This window comes from Pangasianodon hypophthalmus, chromosome 14 (assembly GCF_027358585.1).
Source record: "Pangasianodon hypophthalmus isolate fPanHyp1 chromosome 14, fPanHyp1.pri, whole genome shotgun sequence".
NCBI lineage: Eukaryota > Metazoa > Chordata > Actinopteri > Siluriformes > Pangasiidae > Pangasianodon > Pangasianodon hypophthalmus.
Genome location: NC_069723.1, coordinates 8,564,411 through 8,588,402, shown reverse-complemented (window position 1 = coordinate 8,588,402; position 23,992 = coordinate 8,564,411). Strand labels below are relative to the sequence as shown.

Genomic DNA, 23,992 nt, shown 5'->3' with positions numbered 1-23,992 from the left:
ATTAATCTTACATCAACTGTCTCACCATGGCAACAGGCCAGCAAGTAACCAAACCAACTGGTACACTTTACCAAGACAAGAGAGAAACCTGTCAGATGGATCGTGCCATATTTCATCACTGCTGTACAAAGAACTGGCAAGAGATTAGGCCAAATAAAATCTAACCTTAATGTCAGAAGAGAAAGAAGCCAAAGGGAAAGGACATGACATTACTGTGATGAGCAACATTTTCACAGAAACTAAAATTACAGGAATCCTCGAATAGACGGGAGGTAGCATGCGCATGTTAGAAAACACGTATGCTTTGGAAAGAGGGACGCAGGGAAACAGTGGAATGGGTAGAGAGAGCTGTCCTTATCGCTTCAGATTAATGACAGGAAGGAGGGAGAAACTTAAATAAATAAATTGTTCTGCCATCTACCATTCTGTGAGCAGCAAAGCAAGACAATTCCTAACAGAGTTTACATTCTGAGTCCTGGCACAATAAATTATGGTCAGGTCAGTCACATACTTCTATGTTCAACAATCTTTACTAGGATTTAAATCCAAGGCATCTGATTATGTTATTGCATCATATTTTATACTATGTTAGGAATAAATCCTGTCAGGTCATGCTGTTAAATAATCCACAACAATAATAGCATGTCCCAGAGTTTTATTCCTCTTATACCACAGCAATTTGCCAACGATTACACTTTACTTCTCTTCACGGGGCTTTGCTGCTTGCCAGGCCACCAGTGTAAATAAGAATTTGTTTTTAATGGCTTGCATTTATAAATTTAAGTTTAAATAAAAGAATAATAAATAAAATTCTTGCTTTCGGTGCAAGAATGAACACTATAAAATCACACAAAACATTGACTTCATCATATGACAATAATGCATGAAGACAGCAAGGTAAGTTGCCTACTCTGATTAGAAACACTTTGATCAGTACACTGCAAGCGGAACGAAAATGCTACGCATGTACTTCTTTGGGTAGTTTTACTCAGGTATATAATAGCTTGTGGTATAAAAGATGATTTGCCTTATATATAAAGGTACATAACAAAGGCAGGAGACTGAAACCTGCAGACAAGTAGCAAACCAAAGATCTTTTCTAACAGATCTAGGTTTGTGTCTCTGAATCACTCTCAGCACAGCTATCATTGTGTAACGCTGAAGCAGACAGAAACATCTGAAAACAATCGGCCACGGTGGCCCATCCCAAGCTGACAGGAAGTAGAAGGCCAGATTGCTGATGTGAGCTGGGCACTCACTCACTCACTCACTCACTCACTCACTCACTCACTCACTCACTCACTCACTCACTCACTCACTCACTCACTCACTCACTCACTCACTCACTCACTCACTCACTCACTCACTCACTCACTCACTCACTCACTCACTCACTCACTCACTCACTCACTCACTACACTACTTGCACTAAGACTTCATCAGTGCACAAATGTTTCATTCTATATAATCTGTAGTAATTGAAATAGTGTAAGAAGCATCCCTGAATAGAGGAGCTGCTGAAGGCAGAAATCTGATCGGTTTAGACAATGCGTTGAATACAACCTGCCAAATTCAGTGACGAAAATGTGTGAGCACATGCAGATGATAAGATCATCCACTGTAACAGTATCTGGACATCAAACACTCGACTAACCATCAATTTTTAACACGTATATAGAATATCAAATCAGTGACGCAAAGGTTGCCAAGGGATTATTTAAATGTGGGTACACATGCAAAGACTAGAGTACACTCCAAATGATTTGAAGGGCAGGACCCATGTTTATTGACTTTATTTGGTTCCAAAAGTACAGTAAATAGTTTAAAAAGGGGTACTCATGATACTGAACATGAACAAAAGGTTTACGTAGGATCCGATGCTATGGTCGTTTATACTGGTAAAATAATACATCCTTTCCCACTGTCCCCTTTAAAAGAACTTAACAGCCTTCCAGTGGTTATGTATAAAGTATTTTCATGACCCGTTCTTTAATAAGAGCGCTGATGTTGAACAGTATTTTCCTTTCACATTCTGGTGATCATCATCAGTACTCAATCATCTTAATGCATGCAGACCCAAGAGAGCAAAAAGCTTTCCCATCTGTCCAATGCTATACAGGAGGTGCATTTCTCTTTACATTGAAACCTAACAGTCACACGCTTCCACTGAAGAAAAAAAAAAATTCATGATTAAACCTAAACATACAAACTATTAAAAATCTATGTGCATTCCTAGGCATCTCTGGCACACAAGACCCAGATGGCTGGAAAAAGGAGCACAAAACAAAACAAATGAAAACTAAACCAGCAAAACTAATGCAAGGAGGAAATCTGTCGCAGGAGAAATTACACATTGCGATGGTCCCATGTTGAATAGTGGAGCACCACGTGCTGAGAGCTCTACCAAAACAAACAAACTGGCATTTCACATCATCAACTGCATGAGTACGTGCTCCAGTCTGTGAAATCCGGGCTTCAAAGTGGATGTGTTCTGGATGTTAGCTAAGAAACAGCTCTTTAAAGAAGACAGAGGTAGCTGGGAGGATTTTACTTACAGAGAATTAATTTACTAAAGCACATGCAAGACAGGTCCAGTAGTACAAAATCACTAAAATGGTCAACAAGCTGTTCATTCATTTTCCAAAATCTAATTATTGACCATGTTACTGAAAACACATGAACTGTGTTCTTGTGCTAAATGCTTTGATAAATGTTGTCTAATCCTGGTCCTTAAGTCCTGCACATTTTAGAGTTTTCCCTGCTGCCGCCACACCCATCTCAACTCGCTGGCATTTTATGAGTGAAAGCGAGGAGAACACGAACATGTGGTGCAGTTGGAATCCAGGAGAACACACTATCCATCATGCATTACCTAATTCCAGTGTCACTGTGGTTGAAGCAGAGATCTACAGCACGAGCATCGGTGCACCCTTTGATCATTCAATATCATTGAGAGTAAATACAAGCTACACAGACATTAAGACAACCAATCAAAATCACCAATAAATAGAATGTAATAAGTCTTGCTTTGTCGTGGTTGTTCTGGTAAACCCAAGGAGAGATGTTCAGGCCAAGGCAAGAACTGGGGAGAGAAGCAGAAAGAAGTGAGATGGATGAAAGAAGAAGAAAAAAAAAGTTATAGGTAGTCAAGGAGAGTAGTACAAGAAACGTACCACTTATAGCTTCCTGAGCAAAGTACTTTACGTCTATATCTTGGTCTGTGGCGAGTTTCTCTAAAACTGGCTTCACCTCCGTCTGCAGGGAGCTGAGAAACACACAGCGGTGAGTGCGACTTCTTTCAAAGGAAAGTAAAGTGGAAAGTGGATTTACAATCAACTTACTTGCTGTCTACAACTGGTCCGATTTTCTGTAGGCATTTGGCTACGTTGAAGCGCACGTTGGCAACCTGGTCGTTGGACATCTTTAGGACAACTGGCAGCATGTGCTTGGTGGTGATCTCCTGCCCACATGCCTCAGAAAGGGCCTAACAGACACACACATGAAACAGAACAAGTTTCCTTTAAACAAATTACTTGCTGCACAAATGGGGCAAACACAGAAGTTCTGAACTGCTTCAAATCAGCATCCATAATAATTATGGTCTTTGCATCTCTCATCTTAGCCACCCTGCAAAGGGTACGACATTCATGTCTCGTAAATGTTTCACATATGTGAGACCACTGCGCGACCTCTGCACAGCTCCGACTGTCATGAAGGCACATGACATGACTTTAAAAAGGAAATTTGCTTTTGAAGGTTAAGACACGTGTAATTTAGCTGAAATTTATTTGCCTCTCAGTGTTTATTCTTGCAATACGTTTCCATAAAAAAAATGTGTCAGCCACGATGTTCTCTACATGGCCAAAAGTTTGTAGACACCTGACCACCACCCTCATATGTGGGCTGTCCCCAAAGTGTTGCCACAAAGTAGGAAGCACACAACTGTCCTGGAGGTCTTTGTATGCTAGATTCTTCCCTAAGATTCTTCCCTTCACTGGAACTAAGAAGCCTATCCCCAAACCTGTTCCAGCATGAAGCCATGAATACACGGTTTGTCAAGGCTGGAGTGGAAGAACCTGAGTGACCTGCACTGAGCCCTGACCTCAACCCACTGAACACCTTTAGGATGAACTGGAACGCTGACTGCACCCCAGGCCTCCTCACCCAACATCAGTGCCTGAGCTCGCTAATGCTCTTGTGGCTGAATAAGCACACATACCCACAGCCACGCTTCAAAATCTAGTGGAAAGCCTTCCCAGAAGCGTGGAGGTTACAGCAAGAGTAAAGAGGGACTAAATATAGAATGGAATGCTCAACAAGCCCATATGGATGTGATGGTCAAGTGTCCACAAACTTCTGGCCATATAGTGTGAAACTATTTTCACTATTTTGTGAAAATAGTAAAACAAGCATTGTGACAGGATTAAACCTAACTAGCTGAAAACTCAATACCAAAATATAAGGAGAGGGGACTTTATAATGAAAGCCTCCTTCATAAGCATTGTTCCTGATAAAACATTAACTCACATTGATGCAGAAAAGAGTGGTCATCCTGTGCAGGTAGTTGGGGTCGTTAGCCATGCCGAGCACTTTTGGCACAATGGTGTTCTGAGCCCACTCTGCTCCAAACTTCTCCACCAGCTTCATCAGGTTACAGGTGGCTGCCTCCCGGATTGCGTAAACTGATGCGTGTTAAAACAGAAAACCACATACATGTGAAGCAGTGTGCCTTTAACTGTTATATAGAAGAAGCAGAAAACTGTGGCCCAGTCTGCTGCTCTGACTCTGCTGTGCTTATGCAAGAGGTCTGGCCTGCTGCGACTGACAGACAGGAACATTCCTGTGATCTAACCCATCTGGTCCTGTGTGGATGCCCATAGAAAACTGGTTGTTTTACAGATACAAGCAACATAAATCTGCAAAATGTTGAGCAGACCACTCAGTCAGGCACATATGAATGTGATGTGTACAGAAATAAAGTAGAGTATGATAATCAATCCATTAACATGACCTTAAACAAAACTTTGAACAAAATAGTAAAGCATTAATCTCAGTGTTTAGTGAGTCATAAGCAACTCTGACCAGAAATAATTTAAGTGAGAAAGAAAAAAAAAAGAAAAGAAAAGAAAGGAAAACAGTGTATGAAATCAAGGTCAGATCCAAATTTGACCTTGATTCACATCTACACTGTGAAAACGCTTGCGATGGAGCCAATGCGGCTCTTCAAAGCTACTGAAGCAGAGAAGCCAAGCCGGGCCAACGAGCTGACCTACATACTGAGCAGTGGCTTTTCCTGTGGGCCGACCACACAGCAGCCAGGAAAGCAGTTAGGGAAAGGGGTACGAGGCAGTGTCAGAGAGAGAAAAGGGAAACAAGACAAGAGAAATAAGAACAAGAAGAAAAAACCCAAAACAAAACAGGATGAGAAAATTAACAAAAGAGCAAGAGGGCAGTACACATTTCCAATGGAAAGAGACTGAGGGGAAAAAGGCAGAGCTCTCTGCCATTTCCTGGGTGCTGCAGGATTCTTATCAGCCTCGCAGAGTGCAGAGGGTGAAAGCTGCCGAGAAGCACGTCGCCCTCTTTCTCCTTTCTTTGGCAGGAGTGGGGAAAAGGGAGGATCCAGGCAGAAGAAACAGCAGCTCTCTTTGGTAATCCAATCAGTAATGCGCCAAGTATGCTAGTGTGTGAGAAACGTGTCTACTATGGGGCTATGGATTCAATACGCTCTTCCTACAAAAAAAATAAGAGTAAGGAGAGGCACAAGTACTGCACTACTGGAACTGACAACAAAATAAATGCACTTTTTTTAAATTATCTAAAATTATTGATTTATTTATTTAAATTTTTTTTTTTTTTTACATCAATGGAAATCCAGCACCAAACAGTAAAACATAATCCTGTCCAGAAATGCAGTTCCAATCTACATTTATAAATTTTGTCACTGGTGACAAGTGGCATTTTGGGCACCAAGTGGTTAGCGACCAATTAGGTCTGCACCAGATGACAGATTCTCACTGCCTTATTTTAGGGCAGTGCTGCGCCACCAAATATTTAAAAAAAAAAAAAAAAAAAAAAACACAGTGACAAACTGACAAATTAAAAAAAAAAAAAAAAAAAAAAAAAAAAAAAAAAAAACACACAGTAAAACTTTCTTGTACTCATACATTGCACCTTCAACTTGCATTTAACAACAGTGAGAACTGAGCCTTTTACCACAGTGCAAGACTTACCGTGGTCTACCAGCCATGCCATGCACAGAGAATTCAGCTTCTCATCAAAGAACTCCACTCCCTATAAATATGGGAATTTTAAAAAACAAAAACAAACAAAAAAAGTTATGCAACTTGCTGTTCTAATCATTCCAAATTTAAAAAAAGAGAAAACTAAAACATAGAACAAGAAATACCAAATATGCTACAGACATCAAAGTTAAAGATACGCTGCTTCTGTGTAACAAAATAGACCTTTTCCCACCATGATTAAAAGATTTTTTGAGGAAGTACAGGCTGAAAATCTAATCATTTTCAGGAAAGTTTGTGTCTGTCCCATCAGCGATGTTCAGTTCATGATCTACATAAACTACCGCTTGAGTAGAACTTAAAAGGAATAGAGATTAAGGCTAATGAACCAAATCAGTTGCTCCAAACAGGAAGCAAATACTGTGGTGAGAAAAGACAACTAGAAGTAAAGCTGAAAAAACACTGGACTAACATGTTTGAAGCAATTCTGGTTCATGTTCAAATTTACTCTGCAGCACAGGTGTGAAAGGTGGGATGAACTCACCAGCTGGCCTGCCAGCAGCGGCATGTACTCAATGATGGCCAGACGCACCCGCCATTTGGCATCTTCTGCCAGTTCCACAATAGCGGGCAGCAGAGACTGAGAAAGCTGGCGAATGCCTATCACCTCGTTCACACAGTCCAGGTTGGAGATGATATTCAGACGCACTTCAGGACACTGTAGGCACACATGCAAGAATTTTTTACATCACCCAGTTTAAACAGCATGGTATCCTGATAAACAAAAATCCTGTACGCGAGACAATATATGGATTATTATTTTAGAAATTTAAAAAAAAAAAAAAGTTTTAGTCAAACACCACACGGCTCATAACATTTTTTTCTATTTTGTCCTATATTTAGGCTAAGATATAAATATCAGAACATGTGGATGTGGTAGCAAGCCACATGGTTTACTCATGAAATATGGCTTGTATATTAGAGAATACAACTAAACATACTTCTTACATGTAGGAGCTTTAAAACATTCCTCTTTTTATCCAAAGTGACAAAATGTGTGTAGTCGTCTGCTAAACAAAACCAAAAAGGCCTTAATATTTCCTTAAAAGGCTGCTTGAGGACTCAACTCCAGATTTTGTTGCAGCTCTTGCGTATATTTGCCAGACCTCGGATGACTTGCTACCAAACGTGATATTGTGATGAGTGACTCAAACCCAGACATCACTTCAGTTTGCCAAACACGAGGTTGGACATAAGCAGCCAATGGAAACATGCTGCAGGACAGAATTTGTGGACTCCAGGTCTAAACATTTTCAGAGCAAATGTTTGACATTCAAGAGTAAGCCAATAAAACAGAGTAAAACACAAACATAGGAGGCAGGCTTTTGGAAAGGACCTCTTCTAAATGTTTTGATTTTGGCAATCAACCAACTTCACAACAGGGTCAAAGTTCAATGCAGTTTCAAAAGGAAGGAAAAAAAAAAATTTCATTCTGTGTCAATTTCTTACGTGCAACAAATTCTTTGACCGTGATATTCCTCAAAGTGTAATGCTTGTCGCTAAGACTAATTCAGGAGCCAAGAGGTAATTAAGGTTACATCGATCAGGAGCATTAGGGATGAGAACAGTCATTAAACCTCCAAACAGACTTTTTCTACACTTACACCGCTTTCCGAGGCTGCCGGTGACTGTTTCACAACTGACGCTCCATACTGTGCAATTTATTTGATGAAGTTACTGTTGCCCTCAGTACAAATGGCCAACAGCTCCTTCAGCTCTAAAATTACTTTCCAGACCTCTTTCATGCTATTCTTTGATAAATAATTAGTATTAATTTTTAAAATGACACACTGTTAAATTACAATAAAGATAGTCATGAAAGCAGTAACGTATTAGCTTCTTTCAGTACCTTCAATAAACATCTGCTGTGCCAAATGTCTTGGAATTTCACTGCACAACCTTAATTTTAATGACTGTTAAATTACATTAATTAAATTAATATAAAGGGGCTTATGGGAGAAAACAGAGCCTACATGTGCTCGCAATACATGCGGAAGATGGAGACAGAGAGTGGGCAGAGGGCCCAGTGTACTACCTCGTCCTTCAGCTGGGCCAGGAAAAGGGGGAGCAGATGCTCCACAGTGTTGTCCTTGCCCAGGATAGTGGAGAGGCCCATGATGACAGAGGCCAGGGCAGACTTCACATGCTGATTTGTGTCTGACACCAGCTCCTTTTGGACAAGCATGAGGAGAGAGATGAGGAGAAAACAAATTAGCCAATTCATTCTCAAGTGGTTCTAATCAGAGACATGTTGATTACCTTCTAGCTGAAGAGCACATCCTGACATAACACTTGACAACCTTTCATTGCAAATCACAACATTACTTGGAAAACATGTAAGAGCAGGATTGGACACAGGGGGGAAAAATAACTAATCTCCATTAGCGCTATGTTGAAGAGGGAAAAACAATCAGGAGTTCAAACCAGGAAGTCTAGCCTACTGGTCATGTTTCACCAAGCAGCATAGGGGCTAAAGTTGACTGCTTATCGGCTTTGATGACAAGCTAAGCTGGAATCTGTTTAGAATAGGAAAGATTCACTCTTACATAAGCAAGCTAATAGATATCAAACATCAGGCAGCTGAGCCTTCAGGCTAACTGTGACCAAAAACACATCCCATATCTCCAGCAAAAAAAAAATGTAATGCATCTACTGCTTCTGTTAAGACTATTCTGTCTTAGCTTATTGTCAATTAATCCAGCACAAAAAGGAGAGCCCAATTCATCCTACCGTAAGCTGACAGGCCATAAAAAAAAAAAAAAAACTATCCATTTTATCAGGATATGTAAGTGGCACAGAAATTATAATTCAAAGCGCTAGTCATGCATGTCAAACACCTTTGTTTTAGAGACTTTTTTTGACTACTCACTTGTCATGAATTAATGTGAATATATATATATATATATATATATATATATATATATATATATATATATATATATATATATATATATATATATATATATATATATATATATCTCAGTGTCAAATAAAATTTTAATGGCAGTTTTAAATTTGACAGAATTCACAGTTCTTGCGACTCCCAGAGCATTGTAGAAAAGAGTGTTGAATTTGTTATGCCACGCAGCAGCGAACAGCGTTAAGACCTCGCTACATTTCATCAAAACTGCAGCCGAGAGTGAACTGAAACACTATGGAAAGCCCTGAGCCTTCAGCGCCTTTCAGAACAGTAGGAGGAACTTAGCTGTCCATCAAATAAGGAGTGTACAGCAAAGCTTGATGCGAAAGGGCACGTTGTATCGTCTGTTAAATAAAAAAAAGCAGCATTTTGACTGAAATGAAGATGTTGCTGTTTTTGCTGAAGAAAGATTATACAGGCTCATATTTTACAGATTACAGAAACAATGATTGGAACTTATTTGAAATCAGAGCTCAGGGTTTTCTTAACTTCTGCTGTAGCCAAGGTTTCCACTGACTGACAGATTAAGCAAGTCAGTCTAATACTCTACTAAAAACCTGATTCCAGTCTGAGGACGTACAGCGTAGCAGCCTGAACTTGGAAATTAGACGGTAATATTTAGTAATGCAGTATCAACAGTGACCCCTGCTGCCCAGGGACGCCAGGGAACATGAACACTGTGGCCTAGTAATAACTAGTTGACCTCGAAGCGGTCAGATGTGGGAGAGAGGAGGGGAAATGCAGTAAACATGTAAAACACGTCTGAAGTGGAAAAAAACATGAACTAGAGAAAACACTTGCTTACACCAGGGATTTAGCCTTACACAACCCTGCTCTTTCACATGCTGTGACCTCATGCGATTTGTTTTATAGGCTTTGATGCTTAAAAAGTTACATCATGCAGCCCATCTGACACTAATACAATAAAAGAAACACTGAAAGCAGTTTACCTTGACACAAGGCAGGACATGATTCATGATCATATTCTCCCGGTTGTCTTCTGGCAAATTTTCACAGAATTCTGTGTAAGGGGAAAAAAAAAAAAAAAAAACATAAGTATGTATCCCAAACAGGGTATTTCTCTCTATTATTTTTGCTTCTTGCCTGGTATTTGGCACAAGAGGACAGTCTCACTTACCTTTCACCTTATTTGCAGCTGCAGCCCGCACCTCTGCCTCACAATCTTTCAGTAAACTCTGAAATGCTGGGACCAGATCGTTCTTGGTGATTTCTGGACCCACTGCTTTTTGCAACTTAAAAAAGAAAGAAAAAAAAGAAAGAAAAACACCACAAAAAGAGAGTTATTTCACTCAGTGTTAACTGTCAGAGTTCCCAACTTTGCTATCATGATAATCCTAACCACAAAAACACCTAGCATACGCAAGTGGACGAGACGGCACCATGTTAACAGCATAATGAACATGTACTGGTTCAACTGATATTTAATGGTATTCTGCAGAAATGTTTGAATTTATATAATAGCGGCAAAATGTGGCACTGCCTACAACTGCAGAGAAAGATTTACTGTTGATCAGTTCACTTACTTGTAGTGATGTATAGATCTAAGCATCAATGAAGTATAATAATTGATCAAATCATACTTATCTGCCCCAATAGGCACACAAAATACACACTATATTTAAAAATCATTTAAGAAAATGATGATAGCCTACACACTGACAAAGAAAATATTAAATGAGACGCAGCACGTCCTACCATGCACTTTTGATCTCTTGATACAGAAATGCAAAATATTTTTTTATACTATTTTTAAAGACAAAAAAAAAGCACATTCCACCTCTTTACAAAGAAATAAGCCATTTCAATTTCCTCCACTCAGATCCAGCCAGCCTTTTCTGTAGCATGTAGACTGACCGATTACATGATACCATCGAGTTGCATGCAACAACAGCATGTTGGTTCTGGTGGGTCTGATTTTGGAGGGAATGTAGGAGTAAAGTTTGTTCGTTCCACCAAAGGTGTGTGCCAAGCAAAAAAATAAATAAATAAATAGATAGATAAATAAATAAATAAATCTGGTGGGACCGCTTCTTAATAATTGTCAGCTGCTTATTGTATCTACTGGCTCACAAGACAAACATTTCAGCACAGTTTTGAGGGCCTACCTCAGAGAACTTGTCCGCTACCATGTAGCGCACCCTCCATGACTTATCCTCAGCAGCCTGGCGCAACGTGGGCATCACAAGACCCTCCAAGTCTTCCTGGAGCAGCAGGGTGGCGATGCTGACGCAAGCTTCGACTGCTAGAAGCCGCACAGAGTCCTAAAATATAGCAGAGGACACAACACTGTTTAATTTATATTTAAAAAAAAAAAAAAAAAAAAACACTGTACAGTTGGATGTGTGTAAAGGAAGAGCTGGAGTATGATATGTTAATAATAGAGATAATTTAAGTTACAAAACAATTTTGTAAGACATCGAGATATCGCCAGGACTTTAACTGCACAAACTTCACCGTTACTGACAGTAACATACAGATGATTGGACACCTTTATACCAAATTTTTTAAATACCATAATATATACATTGTGCATAATGAAACCCAATTATTGATTCAAAATATTGTAATGTAATATTTTTGCCTTAGTGCTCATTCGACCCAAGTGTGTAAGCATGTGTGTTTACCTGCTCATCAGAAGCCAGTGCCGTAAAAAGTGGGATGATGTCACTCTTTACGTAGTCCAGCTCCAGCACCTTGGCAAACTCGCCCAGTTTGGAAGCAGCAGCACGTCTCACCATGGGCGTATCATCCGAGCAAAGGGTACGGAAGTACCTATGGAAATGATACCAGTACCTCAGCACACCTTCAGTTTATACCGCAACATCAAAACTTACTGCAAGAAAGGCATGATTTCGTCACGCATAAATGCAATGAGTAAACATGGGGGGTGCTCACTGGCGGATCTCGGCCTTGACAGAGCTGGAGACACGTGGGTAGCAGACGCTGAACAGGCCACAGGCAGAGGTGCGTGATGTGAACCAGTCGCCGCTGGCCAGTCGTTTCACCAGGGGCTCGAAGTGCACCTCTAGGTCTACAGGTGAGTGCTCCTGAGAGATCTTGCGCAGTGACTCCACAGCTTTGTCTCGAACCACCGTCTCCTCCACAGTGGCCAGGCTCTCCAGCGGTGGCTGGGGAAAAGCAAGCGGTGTACTGAATTAAAGAGACATACTGACTGACAGGAGGCACCATTGTTCCTTTGTTTACTAATTTTAAATAAATCATAAAAAAAGTTCTAGCAGCTTATTAGATAACTGACAGACCATTAAACAGAGTAATTTTAAATCCTGTTTATTTACTTTTGCTTCATATTAATATTTTTATATTTGGCATTTTACAGATTCAGTTTAACCATTCTTTTCAGTGTCACAGGTTAAAAGTCTTACCAGGAGGCAGTGCACATACTCCGGCCCTCCGACCAGCATGGTGAAGTTCCCCAGCTGCTCAGCCAGGGCAAGAAGCACCTCATCCTCATCGTAAATAGTGTCTGCATGAAAACAGAGGAGAATGCTTTAGCATGTCAGGCACTGATTACTACTGAGCTAGCGAAATTTCCTAAAGCATTTTCATTAGTCCAGCCTTAGTTACATACATTATGTAGGTAACGAAGACCAAAAATCTCAGCGCGGAGAAAAAAAACGACATACCAGTAAGGAAGGGTAGGAGCTCTGTGCGTGTCCTCTCAACACCCAGGGCCAAGGCGATAGTAGAAAGCTTTTTGATGCTGTTCAAGCGCAACTGCAGATACAAAGAATGTGAGACTTTAAATCAGACTCCATACAAAACTTCAAGACATGGGATATACAGTCTATCCTTCTCTCCAATTCTTTGTAGGCTCATATTAAAAAAAAAATTATTTATGACATGCAATAGGATAATTAACATGGGAAAGTTTCTCCCTGATTACACTTGCTCTTTTTTTTTTTTTTTGAGAAGCAAAATGCCTTTTTATTCTCCCCAGATATGATTATTTCTGGAAAACACGGCCCAAACTGCACTGTGAAGCCTCGGTGCAAGAAAGCTCTTTACCTGTATCCCATGAAATGGCACAGCTACACAAAAAACACTTTTCTCAAACCCATATCAGGCCTGAAACATGACAGCACAGAATCTCAACTCTGGTCCTGGAGGTGCCTGCTTCCAACCCCCACGAATCAACTAATTAGCAACCGTTTCAGAGCTGAAGTGGGTGTGTTAGCGTAGGGAAAACACTGAAATGTGCAGGAGAGGGGGGACTCAATACCAGGGGAAATCTGCACACTAGAGCAGTGTCAGATTTGATAGTTTCTGATCTAATGACATTTTATGCTGTTTACTGTTAGCTGTTTCCTCACACCACATATCTTGCACAGCAAAACAGGACAATTGATTTTAAATCTGTCTTCACAAAACGTGGCAACTGCAGCTTGTCTTGATTACTACGTGCAGGTGAATCCTGGATCAGTATTAGCCCATACTCAGTGCCCTAACATCAGTAGCGGGGAAGAAGAAAAATTATACTGGTGCCTTAGTAGTGTCTCTCTCTCTCTCTCTCTCTCTCTCTCTCTCTTTCCCCTCTCAGAATTAAGACAGCACTTAGCTTCAGCATTTTGCAAATAGAGCAGCACAGTGGTGCAGAGGGTAGCGTTTTCACATTAAAGCTCCAGGATCCCTGCTTCAATCCTGAACTCAGGTGACTGTCAGTGCGGCGTTTCTCCCACCTGGCTGCACTAAACTGCCCCTAGTGCTGCGTTCATGACCAAGTGGGAACTTTGGCTTCCCGGCAGGTAAGATCCGTTTGAGCACCAATTCATAATTTCTACTCAGAATATCAGAGTTTTTTGAAAGCTCCGAATTCTCTGAGCTGCGAATCTGAGATGCCACTTCAACATGGTGGCACCCATAGTGAAAAGTAAGAACAAGAAATTACAGCGAGATTTAAGGTTTTTAAGCCGTCTTTCTGTTTATGTTCCTATTTAAAATCACTGAATACTGCGTGATACTTTGATAATTGAAATTCGCTTTCTGCAAGTTTTTTTAATCAGATTGCTCTTATGTAATTTCCAGGGCTATTCACAGTGAATTATCACATCCACTTACTCACTAAACAACTCTTTAATTCCAGCTTTGTAGACAGCGACGAGAGACTGTTTGGGTATTTATTTTACTTCTCAGCCGTGTGAAAGCAGCAAAGTTCCCAGATATCGTGAATGCAGTATAGGTCACAGGTTCCCAGCCCTGGTCCTGGAGCAGGCCTGGGTATCACATTTATGTGCTTTCTCTGCTTGCAACACACCTTATTTAACTAATCAGCTAATGAACAGACCTTCCTGAGTTGAAATACTTCACCTGTGCCCTAGCTGAATGTGTGTGTGTGTGTGTGTGTGTGTGTGAATAGTGATCCAGGGTGTTCCTGGGATTCCTGTGGATCCACCTAGATCCTGACCAGGGCCAAGACTAAAGCGCTTACTGAAAAACGAATGAATTACCACATCTATATTCCTTGTGGTCTTCAGGATTGACGATACCTGTTAGTGATGATCATATTTTGTAATCCTAATCTCCATGAGAATGAGCCTAAGGAAGTATCCTGACTACAGTCTCACACCTTTGCCATAATTGTATTGTGGATTCAGGTAAATCCCGCCCCTGATGCTAGGATTGGCTCGGAAAGGGCCTGGATTTGTCGGAATGTAAGTGATGAAATCCGTTTTAATCCAGAATAACCCGATTCAGACATCAGTGTGATGTTAGCTAATTAGCCCTGCTTTAAATCTGTCACAGATTAGCTCCATTCCAGCTGAGTAACCGGCTAACAGCTTAGCATAGCGCTCACACGGAAACATAATAAACAGCTAGCTAGCTGAATGGTTTGAAATCTTGACATAAAATGCGAAAACACAACAAACCTCGAAAAAAAACTAATTTAACTATTACTGAGAAGCGCAACGGGACTGGTGTATCCCACAGTTTATAGCCAAGGCGCTTTTTATAATATTTAAGCTAAACACACAGACGCCGGGCTTTTCAATGCTAACTAACTAGCCCTAGTAGCGTTAGCTAGCTAACATTAGTAACCGTTTCTCTATCTTAAACAACAATTTTTAAAAGCTGAATTTCTTCATAAGTGTTATTATACAATGTTATATATCTGTTTCTCTTATACCTGGACATCCTCATTCCTTAATTCGTCGATTAAAACTGCAATAGGATACAGCGAATCGTCTCCTTCGGCTCCGGCCATTTTGGATTTTAGGCTTGGTTCCGCTTCTACTGCGCATGCGCAACTTCAACCCTGCTCAGCAGTGGTCTGGGAAAGAAACCCCGCCAAATTAAAAGAGCTTTATACCAAATGCTGGATAGAAAAATGATTCATTTAGAATTCCATATTTTTTAAATAAAAAAGTAGTTCAGAATATTTTTCCTTACCTGACTAGGTATACTTATTTCTTCATGAGAGCAATAAATTAATTGCTGATGTTTACATTATAAATAGGTAGCAACATAGCTAGGAGCAACAACAAAGAACAAACAGCAGCTTTGTCCTAAGCCCATAAAATAGATGTTCAGGTAACTGAGCTTAAAAAAAAAAAAAAAAAATCTGTTACCTTTTATGGACCTATACTGTGAAATGTTTAATGTTGTCATGTTGAACAGGATAAATTTCCTCCTTTACCATTTCACGTTCTCATCGAGTACATAAGAAAACTAAATAGTGCTTGAAATGTCAAATATTTTGTGACTGGTTGGATGCAAGGTTGCAAAACATCAACAACCCACTCCAGAATTATTGGCACCCTATAAAAGAATGGGCAATAAATTATTGCATAAAATAAACATTAATTCCTTCTTCAAACATTTGTAGAAACTGCTTACTTTTCCTATAACAAAATGACATTCTCATAAGAATTTATAAAGTGAAAATGGGTAGGATGTTTTGTTAAAAATAAAAAAAAGGGTTGTTTGTCAGTGGACAAAAACAATCTGTAATAGTCATCCACAAGAGCTGTGCCAGGGGTGGCAGGTCGGAACTGGAGGGAACTTTGCACATGCATCATAAGCCAGCTTGTATATATCAAACATAAAGACATCCCAAATTTAGACTCAGGGCACAAGGCAGGGGACACCCTGGACGGGAAACCAAGCCATCGCAGGGCACAATCGCACACTACAGACAATTTGGAAATGCCAATCAGCCTACAGTGCATGTCTTTGGACTGGGGGAGGAAACCAGAGTACCCGGAGGAAACCCCCGAAGCACTGGGAGAACATGTAAACTCCACACACACAGGGTGGAGGTGGGATTCAAACCCCCAACCCCGGAGGTGCGAGGCAAGAGTGCTAACCGCTAAGCCCCCCATTTTTCTAGTAGAAATTCTGTTTTGAGATCTCTACTATTTAAATTTTTACTAGTCAGAAGACAAATTGAAGATATCAGCAATTACATTTTTAGTATTAAAAATACAAAATATCTCGAATATAATTATGACTCATCCCTAATATGTATTCAAGATATCTTTGGTTATAGAGCTCTAAAATGTAGTTTTAGATATGTAAAAATATGTCTTAACTAGTCATAAATACATTATATATATATACACTATATGGCCAAAAATATGTGGTCACCTGACCAATCAAACCAATATGTGCTTGTTGAACATCCCATTTCAGATTTAGTCCTCCCTTTGCTGTTATAATACCCTCCACTCTTCTGGGAAGGCTTTCCGCTTGATTCTGGAGCGTGGCTGTGTGGATTTGTGCTCATTCAGCCACAAGAGCATTAGTGAGGTCAGGCACTGATGTTGGGTGAGGAGGTCTGGGGTGCAGTCGGCATTCCAGTTCATCTCAAAGGTCTTCAGTGGGGTTGAGGTCAGGGCTCTGTGCAGGTCACTCGAGTTTTTGCACACCAACGTGGCAAACAATGTCTTCATGGAGCTCACTTTGTGCACAGGAGCATCGTCATGCTGGAACATCAGTTTTAAAGCTACAGCATACAGACATTCTATACGATTGCATGCTTCCAACTTTGTGGCAACAGTTTGGGGAAAAACCACATATGGGTGTGATGGTCAGCTGTCCACAAACCTTTGGCCATGTAGTGTATCTAAAAGTACAAAATCAACTAAATGCATTTACAACTATTTAAAAACATTTGTTAAATATAGATATCTTTTATTACCTTTTGACAAGTAAGTTTTTTTTTTTTTTTTTTTTACATATTGTCAATTTCTTTTAAGATATTTAACAATTATAATATAATTAGTCATAAATGCTTTAAAAAAAATTCCTAAACAAAGTTCTAGAGAGCCAAAATATAATTTCAGACATCAAAAATTCTTACTAGTCCAATATAGTTTTAGATCTCTCCTACTAATTATTTAAACCATTGTAAAATCTGCATATGCATATTTATGAGCCTAGGCAGGAAAAGGGTAGTGTGCTTGTGCAAGATGGAGATGGAGGAGACAGGAATATAGGAAGTGTAATAAAAATTGAAACTTTTTCAAATAAACAGTGGGAATTATCTAACAGTGGGAATTGTCTATCAAAAACCCTTATATATAGTAACTCTCTCTCTCAGTTATGTGTAAGAAGAATCCTTTTTAAACTTTTCTTAGTGTTTCACTACTGTACTGTAAGTTACAACACTTTCTTTCTTTCTTAAGGCCTAATCTTCCAGGTAGAATATTAATATCACAACTAATATTCTTCTCATACACTTAGGAAATCAGATATACTGAAATATAACAAAATATACTTCAGATATACTAAAAAGGCCTTTCAGTAATGCATAATGCCATTCTCTGTGTACAGTTGTGGTCTTAAAATTAACTGCACTGATGCACAGTAAACCAGACATTGTGATAAAGAAAATATTATATGGTTTATTAAAATATTCTGAAGATGAAATTTATGAATTATTATTAAGTCAACAGAATATTGACTTTATTTGTTTCAAAAGATATACTGGACCTCCTGTATGGGACACCAGTCCATTACTGTTTTTTCTCATTATGCTTTTTTAATATTGAAGAAAGTTCAGTAAATACTTGTATAAACACACCATTGGTGTCTATTACTATTTTTTTGTGGTTGTGATTGTGTGGTTTGGGATGCAACCCTGAATTCTCTCTGAATGTGTACAAACTTGGCAATGGCAGCCATGAGATTAATAACACTTCCATTTAAATGATCATTCTTGATGAAATTAACCTTTCTAAATTACTCCTAATCTCCAGAAATCCAGTTGTTCCTGGGAGGAACTCACAAAACACAGTGGCTGAAATTCATCATCTGCAGTTGGAGTCGTGTGTTATCATCGGATAAGACCAAAAACAAAAGATGGTCTGGGGTTAAAAGATGGTTTTGTGGCTCAGGGCATGTATGGCTGCCAATGGAACGGGCTCACTGGTGTTTACTGATGATGTGACTGCTGACAGAAGTAGCAAGGTGAATTCTGAGGTGTATAGAGCTATACTCTCTGCTCACATTCAGCCAAATGCTACAAAACTGATAGGACGCTGTATCACAGTGCAGGTGGATAATGACCCTAAACATACTGCGAAAGCAACTCGAGACTTTTTGAAGGCAAAGAAATGGAATATTCTTCAATGGTCAAGTCAGTCGCCTGATCTCAACCCAATAGAGCATGCTTTTCACTTACTGAAGACAAGATTGAAGGCAGAAAGACCCACAAACAAGCAGCAACTGAAGGTGGCTGCAGTGAAGGCCTGGCAAAGCATCTCCAGGGAGGAAACTCAGAATCTGAGTTTTGAGAACATTAGCTCCAGACTTCAGGCAGTCATTGACTGCAAAGGATTTTCATCCAAGTATTAAAATTATGGTTATATTTACAGTTATGTCACTTTGTCCAAATACCTTAGACAATACCTTTGGCTTTTGCAGAGAAAAAGTGCATTATGAATTCTAGTAAGTACAAGAATATTTATAGCCCAAAAACCTGGTTGCCTTTACCAGGAGGTTATCATCAGTGATCTTTTAACAAGATAATGACCTCAAGCATACTGTACATCCAAATCAACAAATGGTGGTAGGACACAAAATCAAAAAGTGCACTAAGCATCTTGCATACAGATTTGCATCCTACTGAAAACCTGGCGTCTGACTTGAAGAGGAGAGTCTGCATACACCAACCTAAGAATACAGGAGCTTGAAATGAGAAGTGGACCGAAACCCTCTAACAATGATCTCCTATACTGTTAGAATATTATTGTTAATGTAAGAGGCTCAATACCGTTACTCTCTCCAGGAGCGGCATCACCAAATATGAATTGTTGAGTGCTGATAATTGTGAAACCAATGATTTTCAGAAAAAAAAACAACAACATTGCACTGCTTCAGGGATCTTTTTGTTCAACGAAATTATACAGCCTCCCCTTATATTGAAGCTCAAACTATTACTCATTGCAAATATTCATTTTTGCTCAATTTCCTGAAGCACTAGGCAATTGAGACGACATAACCTTCAATAAACATGATTCAGAAATGACCAGGATTAATCTTATTACTATATATGATTAATAATTCTCCAAACCCTGTTAAATGGTTTAAATTATACTGAGATATTACGATTTGCTCTCTTCAACCCCATTGCCTCTGTGCTTCATGGAATAAATGTTTGCAAGGAGACTAGAAGGGGACATGCTGAGAAGAGGAGGAGGGGGACTGTCAGCTGTAAATAATCAAGGAGCTGGAGGCCAATGCGAGTGACGTCAAGCATTCCCGTCTCACAACACGCTCCCTCTGATCCACCCGCGCTACCAATGAACCATACTCTTCTCTTCACATGCCTCCCTCATACTTTCCATCCGGAGCTTATTAATGTCAATGTGCAATTCCTTTACACTCGTCCTCCCCGAGGTCAAGGTGTACCAAGGCCACCACACCCTTCTGTTTGTATAACATCCAGCTAAGCTCTTTTATCTGCTCTGCCTCTGGTGATCAAAATAAAGCAGCTTGAAGGGGAAACTGTCTGCATTAAAAACAGGGTTATGGTTTTGCACTCGACTTCTCATGTCATATTGTTAAGCACAGGAAATTGTACTGTCTCATATGCCAGATTCAGTGATTAAAAATAACTACTGCACAGCTGAGGAAATGCTACACAGAACGATTATAACGTGAGAAATACATTACAGTTACAGTGCATTACAGTGGCATTAGCATCATCAATAGTCCTTTCATGATTTGGAGTAATTTCTATTTTTAGTTTCATTAGTTTTATAGATTCATATGTGACTATTTCAGTAATGTACTGTTTTAGCCTATCTATCTATCTATCTATCTATCTATCTATCTATCTATCTATCTATCTACCTGTCTGTCTGTCTGTCTGTCTATCTATCTCTGTCTCTATCTATCTATCTATCTATTTTATTTACAGTACTGTTCTTTGCTTCATTATTCCTGAGGCCACACTCTTATGTGTAAATGTTCCTCAATGTTCCAGCAATGAAGAGTTACACTGATTATTTCATAATGTCATGAAATAATGAAACCTGCCTCCCCTACTGTGCATGCCTTATTACCTTGAAGAGAACATTTGCTCTCCAAATAAGTCTGTTTGTTGTTCTTTTTCCCCCTAATGCACTGCCTCAAAAAATATGAAAGCCCCCGAAGAGCAATTTTCTCCAATTTTACAATGTAATTTTCTCAGCATAGTCAAGTGAGTTTTACTTTTGCAAATGGCATGTTGTACTTGGAATAATACAAACAAGTAGTCAGGGGTGAGTGGTCTCAGGACTGGCTTGTGTTATCAGTGTAGGAAAGAAGCTCAATGTAATCTTAATCTCGATGTAAGAATTCAGGAATTGATTAGAACCCGTCTACCCATTTAGTCCTCTGTATAGATCATGAAGTAGCTTGTTATCATGGTCAGAGGTATTTTGCTTCTTATGTTCATAATACAAGGTGTCCACTGTAGAAAGAACATTATACAGTTCCCAGTATATACATACGGTGTGTGTGTGTGTTTATATATATATATATATATATATATATATATATATATATATATATATATATATATACAGTTAGGTCCGGAAGTATTTGGACAATGGCGGAGTTTTTGTGATTTTGCCTTTATACACCACCACAATGGATTTGAAATAAAACAATCAAGATGTGATCGAAGTTTAGACTTTCAGCTTTATTTTAAGAGGTTGCAAAAAAATATGGCATTTACCATTTAGGAATTACAGCCATTATCAACAAAGTACTTCCATTTTCAGGGGCTCAAAGGTATTTGGACAAAGTGACATAATTGTAAATATAACCATAATTTTAATATTTGGATGAAAATCCTTTGCAGTCGATGACTGCCTGAAGTCTGGTGCCCATGTTCTCAAAACTTAAATTCTGAGTTTCCTCCCTGGAGATGCTTTGCCAGGCCTTCACTGCAGCCATCTTCACTTGTCTATGGGTCTTTCTGCCTTCAGTCTTGTCTTCAGTAAGTGAAAAGCATGCTATGTTGGGTTGAGATCAGGCAAAAAGTCTTGAGTTGCTTTTGCAGTATGTTTAGGGTCATTATCCACCTGTACTGTGAAGCGACATCCTATCAGTTTTGTAGAATTTGAATTCATCTTGCTACTTCTGTCAGCAGTCACATCATCAATACCCTCTGTAACAGAAGTCAAAAATATTCTGGAGAAGGTAGGCGTATCATTGTCAAAATCTACAATCAAGAGATGCCTTCAGGAATGTAAATACAGAAGGTTTACAACAAGGTGCCAACCACTAGTAACATTCTGCTTTTATTGATGATGTGACTGCTGACAGAAGTAGCAAGATGAATTCTGAGGTGCAGCAACTCAAGACTTTTTGAAGGGAAAGAAATGGAATATTCTTCAATGGCCAAGTCAGTCGCCTGATCTAAACCCAATAGAGCATGCTTTTCACTTACTGAAGACAAGACTGAAGGCAGAAAGACCCACAAACAAGCAGCAACTGAAGGTGGCTGCAGGGAAGGCCTGGCAAAGCATCTCCAGGGAGGAAACTCACAATTTGACTTCAGGCAGTCACTGACTGCAAGGGATTTTCATCCAAGTATTAAAATTATGGTTATATTTACAAGTATGTCACTTTGTCCAAATACCTTTGAGCCCCTGAAAATGGAGGTACTTTGTTGAAAATGGCTGTAATTCCTACATGGTAAATGCCATATTTTTTTGGAAACTCTTAAAATAAAACTGAAAGTCTACACTTTTGAAACTGGAAATATATATATATAATTTTTTTTCTTCTGAAAGTGGTGAGTAGTGGTTAGCCTGAAAGTTCTTATGAACATAAACAAAATACATCTGGTTATGAGAACATGCTGCTTCATCCAGGGTAGACTGATTGAGTAAATAATCTCAATAAAGCCAGTGAAGATCAAATATCACAAGACTGAAATCAGCAAACAATGGCAAATTGTTGATTTAAAAGCCATGCTGTTTGACAAATGGATAATATAATATTATACAACATGACTGAAGACACAAAGACAAAGGAGTTAAAATACAGGCTACGGTTCTCAGTAGACGGAGTGTCATAAGGACCTAAAGGATTTGACCCCAAAACACATTGTGCAAAATTTGGTGAAGTTTCCTTTAAATTCTGATGGCTCCAGTTCGTGTGGCTACCCAAGAGAACTAACAACTGATGTGGACCAATAACATCCAACCATTCAGGACAAGGAGACCTCTCTGTTTGCCTGTCAGCCGTGTTGTATTCATGTTGGTGGTGTGCCATTGTGGTGAACACTGAAATGCAAGCGTTGTATTTTTTCCAGTTTCAAAATTGCTAGCTTCAGCTTACTTCTGCTGACTAAACTCAAACAACAAACTAGGTGTGTATACCTACACCACTGAACAGCAAGGAACTCCTCTATCTCATTTTTATGTTATCAGCAAATTGTTTAGAAACAGCCATTTTTCCCTTTTTTATGTTTTAGGTGGTAGTCGTGGATCTAGAGACTATAGAGAAATATACCCCGGGATGCTGCTCCATCACAGGGCACCTAGGGCAATTTATTTTATCCAGTCCTTCTGGCATGTTTTTTTTTGAGAAGTGGGAAGCAACCAGAGAACACAAAGAAAAACCATGTGGATACGAGAAGAACACACAAAATACAAAAAAAAAACAGGCATTAACCCAATCACAGGAACGAACCAGGGGCTCTGGATCCTGCTGTGCCACCATGATGCCCAGTCCTGCAACAGTGTTTCTGTACCCTTTCCTGGAAGCTAAAAACCCTAAATTATCCAATGAACCCTTTTTTTTCTAAGAACATCGTCTTATTTTTAGTTGTAGGTGCAGTTTCATTATCCATAGTCACAAATATAAAGTATGCTATAAAAATCCTTGGCATCTTAAATGGATATTTTGTTTATTGTACAAAATCTCAGGAACGTTTCTTACTTCAAGTTACAAGTTAGTGTTTTTGCCTCATGCTTTTTTCTTTTTTCGAATAGCTGTAAATTTGGTGTGAATTGGGCCAGGGTTAAGGTGACAGTTTAACCATGGTGTTAACAGCCAAAGATTCATCAACACAACTTCAAAAAGTAAAACAATCTGGTTATTCTTAGATGAAGTAAACTCATGAATCTTCTCCTTTAACATGTCACAATATACGAGAAACTGTGAGTCACCACAGAGAGGCACGTAACCCAACATCCTGAAGCAGCCACCCATTACCACCTATAAACAACCTCCAACAGTGTATGTTTGGTCTTCCAACACACATCACAGAGAACACTTAAGGGCCTGTATC

At 39.4% G+C, this 23,992-nt stretch overlaps 1 protein-coding gene across 1 annotated transcript; it reads right to left on the bottom strand.

The window, feature by feature from the left end:
• Positions 1-1,759: 1,759 nt before the first annotated feature.
• Positions 1,760-15,529, bottom strand: ppp2r1bb (protein phosphatase 2, regulatory subunit A, beta b). Its single transcript, XM_026924514.3, has 15 exons — positions 15,386-15,529; positions 12,888-12,978; positions 12,627-12,727; positions 12,139-12,371; positions 11,868-12,015; positions 11,349-11,504; positions 10,361-10,475; positions 10,173-10,243; positions 8,338-8,472; positions 6,787-6,960; positions 6,234-6,294; positions 4,528-4,682; positions 3,342-3,484; positions 3,174-3,265; positions 1,760-3,082 (listed from the first exon to the last, which is right to left on the bottom strand). Exons 1-15 carry the CDS (start codon positions 15,461-15,463, stop codon positions 3,066-3,068), a joined length of 1,770 nt encoding a protein of 589 aa, XP_026780315.1. The 5' UTR covers positions 15,464-15,529; the 3' UTR covers positions 1,760-3,065.
• Between the last annotated feature and the right edge of the window lie 8,463 nt (positions 15,530-23,992).

Bases quoted from the DNA above. Each gene is read 5' to 3' on its own strand.
- ppp2r1bb (XM_026924514.3), bottom strand. From the start codon at position 15,463: ATGGCCGGAGCCGAAGGAGACGATTCGCTGTATCCTATTGCAGTTTTA. The intron at 12,372-12,626 runs GTAAGACTTTTA...GCTTTTCCCCAG, and splicing joins AGTATGTGCACTGCCTCCTG to CCACCGCTGGAGAGCCTGGC. The intron at 10,244-10,360 runs GTAAGTGAGACT...CCCCTTACACAG, and splicing joins AGCTGCAAATAAGGTGAAAG to AATTCTGTGAAAATTTGCCA.